This window comes from Castanea sativa, chromosome 11 (genome assembly GCF_040712315.1).
Source record: "Castanea sativa cultivar Marrone di Chiusa Pesio chromosome 11, ASM4071231v1".
Lineage (NCBI taxonomy): Eukaryota > Viridiplantae > Streptophyta > Magnoliopsida > Fagales > Fagaceae > Castanea > Castanea sativa.
The window spans coordinates 24,800,420-24,810,744 of record NC_134023.1 but is presented as its reverse complement, the minus strand read 5'-3'; the positions used below and the strand labels follow the sequence as shown (position 1 = coordinate 24,810,744).

The window sequence follows — 10,325 nt, the reverse complement described above, 5'->3', positions numbered from 1 at the left end:
TTGGGATTTTTTCCTTCCTTTATTTCATGGGAGTCGAAAGTTGCCCATCCATGAACTCGGGCCTTTCTTGATGGACCCTTAATGGGTTTGGACCTCTCCCCCTTTTTTTATTGGAAGCTCAAATGCTTTATTATTTTCTTGGGCTTCAATCCTTTGCGTTGCTTTGGGCCTTGGTACATCATTGTGATTTTTTTGGACCTCAACAACTTTCTAGCAATTGTCCTTAATATAAGTGATAAATAGACTATATTTATAAATAAATAAAAATGAGAATTCTTACAAAAATAATATACAAATCATATGCAAAGGCTCTTTTATTCTCCATAAACATTGCATTGTCACAAAAATAAAATGATAATCTTCTTCTTTGCTTCATGAAAATTGATTTCAATGAGCTATGTTACCCATCAAATCAGCAATCAGACGATCTAATGAAGAGTGCGAAGATCCACCATCCATCAAAGCTTTCCTACCTTTTTCTTTAATATCCTTCACGTTCTTCCTTATCTCATTATCGGGGTCCATTACTTCCCTTATTCCTCTCTCTATCTCCTTAGCCGTTACAATAATTTGCTTAATATTACCGTAATCCATTTTAACCTCAACAGCTAATCCCAACTCTTTCACCATCTCGAAAGCATTAATTTGTTGTTCAGCGTACATTGGCCAAGCGGCAATAGGCACACCAAACCAAAGGCTCTCCAACATAGAATTCCACCCACAATGCGACACAAACCCTCCGATTGCTGAGTGGGCCAAGATTACCACTTGTGGAGCCCACCCAATAGCCTTACCAATACCTTGTGTTCGTTCGATGAACCCTTGTGGCAGAATTTCCTCAAGGTTCGTGTAATCACTTGGACTTGCAATCCCACCACTTGGGGGTGGCTTACGCAGGGACCATAGGAAATGACAGCCACTATGCTCTAATGCATATGCTATCTCTTTAACTTGGTCTTTTTCAAAACTTCCCATGCTACCAAAGCATAAGAACACCACTGATGATAGAGGCTGATTGTCAAGCCACTTCATGACGTCAAAACCTTTTTGGGGCTCTTGGGTCTCATGGGTTTCGCCCTTTAGGTTCATTATAGGTCCCACAGGGTAAACCAGTGGTGTTTTGGCATTAAAATAGGAGTTTATTGCAAAGGGTTCAAGTTCCATGAATGTATTTATAATAATACCCTTTGTTTCTTTGAACCGTCTAAATTGGTTAATAAAAAAAATGGAGTTATCAAAAAGTCCATAAGGGAAGACCTTAGCTGGGACTTTCTTGACAAAACTTGGCACAACCAGCTCAGTGTCCGAGTCTTTGTAAGCAACAATGTCCTGGTTGTGTTCATCATGAAGGGTTTGAATATGAAAAATGAGACCAAGAAAATTAGCACCCGAGGTGTAGTATATGTATGTAGGGATACCAAATTCATTAGTCACATCTATCATCGGTGTACAGAACATGTCCAAGACAACTGCAGCTACTTGAGATGTATTAGAGCTTGACTCATCAAGAGTAAGCTTGGAAAGAATATCTTTGAGTTGGGGTTTTTTGCTTTCTATAAATGAAAAGAAATCGAAAGAAATGGTGGGTTCGTCTTCAGAAGGGAGGTCAATGAATTGGATACGATTGCTGATGGAGGAGGAATTAAGTGATTCAATGTAGGCACTAACCTTTGAGTTAGATGGTTGCTTCATTATGAAGATCTTGATCATGAGCCTGTCGTCTCGTTCTGTTAATAGCTTTGCAAGCTCTACCATTGGTATGAGGTGACTAATACTCGGGGATGGAATGAACATCAATTCCATTGTCTGCTTCAACAGATATTTTATCAAAACTTCTCTCTGGCCTTTCTTTCGATTATCGTAGTTGCGTATGAAAATGTGCAAAACAATATAAAAACGATGTGCAATTGATATTCAGTTGGAGCTTTTAGTATTGGACCAATACCGCAGGACAAGAATACAATTATTTATTGATATAGAAAGAGAAGTGAGGTCATGGCTTTGCTGGCCTTGGCAATAGGATATTGATATATATATATATATACATATATATATATATATATATATACCGCAGGACAAGAATACAATTATTTATTGATATAGAAAGAGAAGTGAGGTCATGGCTTTGCTGGCCTGGGCAATAGGATATTGATATATATATAAATATATATATATATATATATATATATATATATATTTCTAGTCTCTTCTGGCCCTAGAAGAAGGAATTAATTAATTAATTATTTCTTAAATATGGATAATTTAATGAAGAGAACTGGGTCGTTAATATTTTTAACTTGTTGGGAAAAGTCAAATTGCAAGAACACGGTATGAAGGGCAAAAGTGTTCAACGCGTTCCCACCTTAGAATGGGGGACCACATCTAATAGTGGCCTACTTGTTCATTACACGGTATGAACACGGTATGAAGGGCAAGAACAAGCCATGACTAATAGTGGCCTACTTGTTCATTACAATGGGGGACCACATCTTTTGCATTCCCATTCGATCGTTGAAATAAAAACCACCCACCTCCTATTTTCACTTAAGTTTGGTTGAGCTGCTTTTTGAAAAGAGGCGGTTTTAAAAATTGCCGTATAAAATGTAGAGTATTTGATAAAAATTATTAAAAATGTTTTTTTTTTTGTTGAAAAAGTTGAATGTTTAGCTAAAACTTATAAATAGATCAGTCGTGTTGACTTGTTTATCAAAAAAAATTTATTATTAATCAAATTGATATCAGTTATGAAAAACTAAAAAAATAAATATTTTTAATATAAAATTCAGAACTAAAGAGTAATCGCAACACAAGTAATCATTCAAAACTAAAACATATATCAATATCACAAATAATCAATCATAATATGTCAAAGAAAATAAACGATAACAACTAATAAGTTTATATAGGTAGGATTTGAAGGGTATATTGGTAAAATGTCATTTAATTAAACGGGTCAAACAAGTTCCATGTGATGGATACTAACCCAACCTGTTTATTAAACGGGTCAGTCATGTTAATCCAAATATGATACAAACTCATTAAGTCTTAACCCATAACCTACTAATTTCATATCGTGTAGTATCGGATTCGCGGGTTGTATTCAATTTTGCCACCCCTAACTTAAATTGCGTTTTTGCTCGTCTATAACAACTAATAACAACATGTTATTTAGATTTTATTATGAAACTGTTGTGAAAATATTGTGGAAATAATTTTTCTCTTTTCCATAATGAAAACAAAATTATTATCTTAAAAGTTGAAACTCAATCATTTTGGTAGAACTAATCTCTCTAAAATAAAATTTTATTAGTGCTTGTCTTTTAAATAAGTTGTTTAAAGATTACTAAACTATTTCACAACTTCTTTGACGTGGCAAATTGTGGGTAGTTATTTTTCACTTATACATGTATGCATAATTTTTTCTTCACCACGTTCTTTGCAACATCACAGTTGTAAAAAAGAAGTTGTAAAATAATTTTCATTCTTACTTCCTATATTTTCTTCCACATTGCTATACATCACAGTTATAAAAAAGAAATTATGAAATAGTTTGTGTTTCTAGTCCCTATATTTTCTTTCACGTCACTTTAATTACCCAAACCCAAAACCTTTATTTTTGCCTCTTCCTTTTTCTCTTTTTTCTCGTCCACTTGTTCACTTCTTCCTCACCTTCTTATTTTCCTTTTCTTTCACTTTTCTCTTTTTTCTCGTCCACTTGTTCACTTCTTCCTCATCTTATTTTCCTTTTCTTTCACTTTCATCCACATAAAGCCACACGAAGTTTCATTTTCTTATATATGTTACTTTTCTTTTACTTTACTCCACACAAGCCCACACACGCGGGTCTCTCTCACTCCCTCTCTCTACTCCATATTTTCGTTTAATCAAAAAACTCTACCAAATTCAAAAAGTTTTCTGAGATTAGATATATAGAAGAAAGGACCCAGCAGCAACACTAAGGAGCAGAAAAACTAAGAAGAAGAAGAAGCACAGAGGAAAGAACCCAGTAGTAGCACAGAGGAGTAGAAAAAACTATCGTAGATTTGTGAGATTTGTGATCTGGGCCTGCACCGTGTAGTAATCTGCCTTTTAAACAAAAGGGTTAAAATTGGATTTTTAAGGAAAAACAGTGGGCAATTCAAGAAATTAGCTAAACTTCCAACGGTAATATTGCAAACGCGCTCGTGGCTTTTTGCAATTGCAACTCCCCAGTTGCCACATGATCTTGTGCTTCTCCTTTGTATTTGGAAAAGTGACTTTTCTACGAAGTGCGTTTGTAATGCATTATCAAACACGCTGTTTGGATTTTCAGTAAGAAAAAGTGTGTTTTGGCTCGAGAAAGTGGAACCAAATGCAGACTAAGAAAGATTGATACGTCTTTTGTTGTGTTGGGCTCCTATGACGTGGACACATGTTCAAAATTCGACACATTCCGAATGGTAGCATATTTAGTGCAAAAAAGTACACTTAAAAAAAAGATTAGAAGCCCCATAAAAGTTCACAATAATAATATTTTTATAAAAGAAAAAGTTAATAGATGCTGTAACAACGTTTATTTGTGAATAATTTTAAAAAAAAATTTATGAGAAAATAAAAAATGTAATTTAATTTTTTTTATAGTTTTTTTTTAATTTTCTATAAAAGTGGTATAAAATATTTCTTAAAATTGTGTATTAATAAATACCCAAAGAACACCCGTTAACTGGATCCCTTTGTAAAGTAGTGATTACCACACATTTATGCACACAATCAGTGTACATTCCTTTGAAATCATTTTTGAAAATATGATTTTAATTAATTACATGATTTCATAATTGGTTTCAGTTCTTCTAGATTTCCTAGGTACTCTACTAATAAATTTATTTAAATCCTAAATATTATTTTATGATTTAAAAATATAGATTCTGTCATGTCAGCATTCCACTAATAATACTCTTAAAATAATATAATAATAGTGCAAACAAAACAATTAAGATTATTGTTAGTGGAATACTGAGACAACAAAATCTAGACCATTAAATTATTAAAGAATAGTTAAGATTTAAGAAAATCTATTTAGTAGAGTACTCTAGGAAATCTAGAGGATCTGAATCTTTCTTAATTTGAGTGATAATTACAATTTGTATACACTTCTTGAATTTCTTTTCTTTTCAAAAACACGATTTCAATGAGTGAGCTGGATAGTATCCATTGATGACTATATAACAAGATTTAACAATTTTTATAATATATTGATTTTAACTTACCATGAATTTCGGTATATTTTTTATTTTTATTTTATTTTATTCCAATTTGAATTATTGGGAAAATGTTTTAAAATTTTGGTATCATTTAGAGGGCCGACTCTTTTATAGAAGCGAGTGAGACAGTCACCTATTGTTAGAGATATTACACAAAGTAATATTGGAAGAACAAGATTAACTTAAAAGACAAATAAAAAATAGATAATTTCGAGGCACTATATTGTTTCCAGGATATAATCAAGATGTTGGGTTCTACAGATAGCAATTCTCAAGAATGACTGCAGGATTTCTTGTGTTTTCCTCAAACTTATTATTTTTTCAAATGAACATAAGCCTCTATTTATATCCATAGGGTTATGTTTCATGGAAAGACACGTATGCAGAGTTAGTTACTTTTTCATAAAACGGTTAACAAAAATTGAAACCTCATTATATTTTATGAAAAGGCATGTATGAAAAGTTAGTTACTTTTTCATAAAATGGTTAACAAAGATTGAAACCTCGTTATGTTTCATGAAAAGGCACGTATGGAAAGTTAGATTTTTTTTTTCATAAAATGGTTAACAAAGATTGAAAACCTCTTCAACCTTTCTAAATAGTCACTAGAAAATTCTATAGAAAATTCAAAATTTTGAATTTTCACTTAGAAAATTCTAAAACTTGAATTTTCACTTTATGAAACTATATTCTCCAAACTCAAACATCATTATTACAACCTACTGTTGTATTAGAAAATTCAAGTAATTTTTCACTTTATGAAACCATATTCTCTAAACTCAACATTATTATTACAACATATCCTTCTCTAAACTCAAACATCATTTTAACCAATAGAGTAATTTTTTAATTATAAAAGTATTTACTAAGCCCAAATATTAGCCAATAAAAAATAATATTTTTTTATCAAATGAAAAAGAAGAAAAAAGAGAAAGAAAAATGCTACGTTCACAATATTTTTCACAACAAAGCCTAAGTGGTAAGTTTTTATCAACTATTATTGGCGGGAAAAAAAGTAATTTCAATGGTGAGTTCAAATTAAAACCAGTAACAACTTAATATTTAGGATTTTTTGTAAAAATATTGTGAATGTAGTACATTTCAAAAAACAAATAGTAATACACGAAGAATTTTACAACATTTTTTACAATAGTTAAGTTGGTAAACTTTTAGTTTTCATCTAGGTCTACCATTAACATAATTTTTTTACTTTTCACTACCAATTTGTTACATCAACAACTGTGAAAAGTTTCATCAAATTTTTTTGTGTCTATAGATTTTCTGAAGGGAAAAAAAAAATCTATATGGTTAATTAGTAATTTTGCATCTAAAACAAAATGGTTGTGACCTAAGATTGATGGATTTGTAGTTTTGTTTTGTTTTTTTTTTTTTTTGAAGTCAAAATCTGATGCCAGCCAAAATTTACATTTCAGTCGGAATTTAATGGAATAGTTAGAACTTGTTATATAATTAATGGTAACTTTGAGTTTGTTAAGAGTTGATGGTAGCCCAAATTCCATTGGAGGTAAAGCCTTATTTGTTCCTTTGGTTTCATCCCAAGCTACACAGTAAAGCTCAATTGGACCGACTTAAAAGACTAAATTAAATAATCAGAAGATTAAATTAAATTAAATAATCACCAGTTTATTCAATAAGAGTTATCAAATAAAATAACTACATAGGCAATTAAAAAGTACATATCATTAAAAGAAAAGAAAAAAAAATTTCTCTATATTATCTCAAGAACAAACTTTTCCAAAAAGAAAGAGAACGTACGCAAAAACTTATTGAAAGACCACACATCTCGAGCATCATGCGAAATTTGGATGAAACTTGAACTATCTAATTCTTGTTTATATAATCCACAACATAAAAGTACGTTTTCTATTCTTTATTAATTCTAGAATTCAAGGTTGTGTGTTATTTCTTGTGAATGAAGTAGATTAGTATGTTGATTCCGCTATGTTTTTTAACAATTCAAAACCCGTGCCAATTAATGCCACAAGAAATGATAAAACCACCAACATATTCCCAAAACCCAAATGCATTCTTTTGATTTAACAGAGTGCTTATATTTACACAATTCCGAACAAAGAAAAAAATATTGTGATTCAATGCAGTCTCCTTTTACTATATATAAAAATGTTTAAGTGATATCCAAGTAGTAATGAAATCTTTTTTATGATATCTCATTTATGTGGTTTGAACTCCTCTCCTAAGTCTCCTTTGCTCAACTGCTCCCCTATCTTTGTATACTAGCTTCATTTTCAGTCGTCTTCTTCTTCTTGGTGGTGTTCTTTCTTTTCAAGTTGGGCTTTGCTTGATTGTCAAGCTAGAACCTATTCTGTCTAGAGGGGAAAGGTCTATTTTTTTGACTTTTTGTTTTGGGACAAAAGGGCCTTTATACAAACAGTTTCATGTACCGTTGACACTGCATCCGCGTAAATCCAATATGTGGACTGTGATTACAATTGATGAAGTGGTTTCTAATATTGTACTGTGAGTCTGTGACTATTGCGCACAACCTAATTTCTAGAATATTTTTATTGCCAAATAGAAAATAGATACCAAAGTTTGGATTTGGACCATGAAATTCCATTTACATTTGTTGACAAAGTTTGGATTTTGTCAGTTTGTTTTTGCCTATGTGGCAGCTGTCTGTTTGATAAACCTTACTTGTTTTCCCAGGTCAAATTCTACCCAGGAGAGAGCACAATAGTAATATGGAAGCATAAACAATGATAAAATAGATGATAAAGAAGAAAATAGCAAAATTATATTCAAAATAAGGTTAAAATGGAGTATGGAATATGAAAACAGAAACTAGTAAAATTATACTTGAATAAAACTTTTGTCTTTAAAACTGAATTGAAAATACTTCTGTCAGTTACAAGCTTTGAAAATAAACACTGTCTGAAGAGTTACAGAATTACAAAGTAAAATCTGTCTAAAGGGAAGGGTTACAAGATTACGAGAGAGGAAAGATTACAAGTTTTATTTCTTTACAATTAAGAAGTTACTAGGAACTAATATTACTGCATAGCCACTACTTGCTCCTTGGTAGAGTTGGTCAGCCTCAAGACTCATTGGCAAGCCATAGTTTCACATTGGTCAGCCCAGTTTATTAGTCGACGGACAGGCATGTGTTTGGGTGGTCCCGCAATGGAGTTTACCGAGGAGGTGGTCCCGATAGCAAGGATGCCAGTGGTTAGTAATAGTTCTGCCAGTAGTTATTAATTGCTTGGAAGTAGAATGAATATGTTTAGTTGCTCATCATCTGTTGCTAGGTCACACTTAGGTTAGGCACACACTGATAAGAACATGGATGATGATAGAATAGTTAATTCTGAGGAATATAGCATGAAAGATATAGACAAGAATTTGTTAGAATGGAATAAATGGAATATACCGACAAAAAAAACTGAAAAAATCTACCGACATACTTCATTTTCTAAATTATCCTTCTTGACAGATTACACTATCAAAACTGTTGAAAGAACTTACTCTTTATTTAATGAATATGAAACAATTCAGTTATTTTCAATAGACTCAATTAACTGACATAGAGAAAAATATGCCTTTTTACATGTTGGTTTGGTTCAAGTAGCTATAAAGCCATTAACAAGAGAAGCTTTAAATACAAGTGTTTTACTTTGTTTAAGAGGTGACAGACGTTTAAGGTTTAATGACTCATTTCTTGGAATGATGGAAACAAGTTTACATAATGGACCAGTATACTTTAATTGTTATCCTAATTTTGCTTTAAGTTTATTTGACAGAAATATTATGGATGCTTTAACTTTGAATGTTAAAAATGATGGCTATTATATGAAAGAAGGCTCAGAACCCTTAGCTATTATTTATAGGATTTATTATAAACTCACGAAAACAACCCTTGACCCTTGATCCGTGGTAGAACCATCCCCTAAAGGACATACTCTCCTTCTCCAAGCCTCAACCCCAAATAGTAGACTTCGTGTTCCCAGATAGATACAATGGAAAGACATAAACCTTCCTGAATGATGGCAACTAGAGGCCATTGCTCCCACACCAAAGATAGAAAACACAGAACTAGATTTTATAGCCCAAAAGACAGACGGAACAGTTATTAATTCTTTCAATAATAATGACATACACATCGATAGCCTTATTAGACCTAGTAGTTCTTCAGGAAGAAAAACTCCTATGATGTTTACCCCTTAGAAGCTCCTTTTCCTCTAGGACACCTTTCTCTGAGTCCAAACCTTTACCTCCTCAGAATCTTTCTCTAGTCATACACCTTCCTCCTATAAACACCAAAAGAACACCAGTCCAGACAGAGACAACTTATTATCTAGTAGAAACTACACAACCGACCCCTAATGTTCACCAAGCCCTTTATGAGCCCTAACCTTAACCTCAACCTACTTGATTCTCCTACCCATATAGACATACTAGGATTCACTGATTATGATGAACGAATTAATTTTTTATCTAAAGAATTTGTTTTGGATAAAGAATTATTAAAATATGACTACTTAAAATGATGGAAATATGCATGTGTACAGCGGAAAAATAACGGATCCACTTCATTCATAAAAGTTAACATGTACTATATAAGTTTCAAAATTTAAGAACAAGAGAGTGTACCTTGGAGCGGTGAATTTCAAAACCGAAGATAAGAAGCACTTGAGAACACTTTCAATCTTCACTCCGATTCCACTAACGCCTAAGATGTGTGGTCTCTCAATCAGTTCCAAAGGGAGATATGTCAAAGTGTCTTACACTTCTTACACCACTTCGCAAAAGTGTTCTTACTAAAAACTCTATAGAAAATTCTGCATGTTTCTCCTTTTGTGTCTAACCGATTATCTAATTAGGTTGACTTTTTGAGCCTTTCCAGTTGGACTTAAGTGTGTGGCTTGGAATGGGACCAAAAGGGACCAATAAGACACTAGCTCCAATGGGTCTTGTGCTTTTCTGTCAACTCTTGACAAGTCCAAAGTTACCATTAACTATATTTAATATCACTATATAAATATAGTTGCACTCTAGGCCTTATCTATAGATTATATTCCAAGACTTTATTGTACATGCAACCCCTTC

The 10,325-nt window shown here is 32.4% G+C and overlaps 1 protein-coding gene across 1 annotated transcript; it reads right to left on the bottom strand.

The window, feature by feature from the left end:
• Positions 1–223: 223 nt before the first annotated feature.
• Positions 224–2,005, bottom strand: LOC142614857 (anthocyanidin 3-O-glucosyltransferase 2-like). The gene has a single exon (XM_075787502.1). It carries the CDS (start codon positions 1,801–1,803, stop codon positions 388–390), a length of 1,416 nt encoding a protein of 471 aa, XP_075643617.1. The 5' UTR covers positions 1,804–2,005; the 3' UTR covers positions 224–387.
• Positions 2,006–10,325: the final 8,320 nt, after the last annotated feature.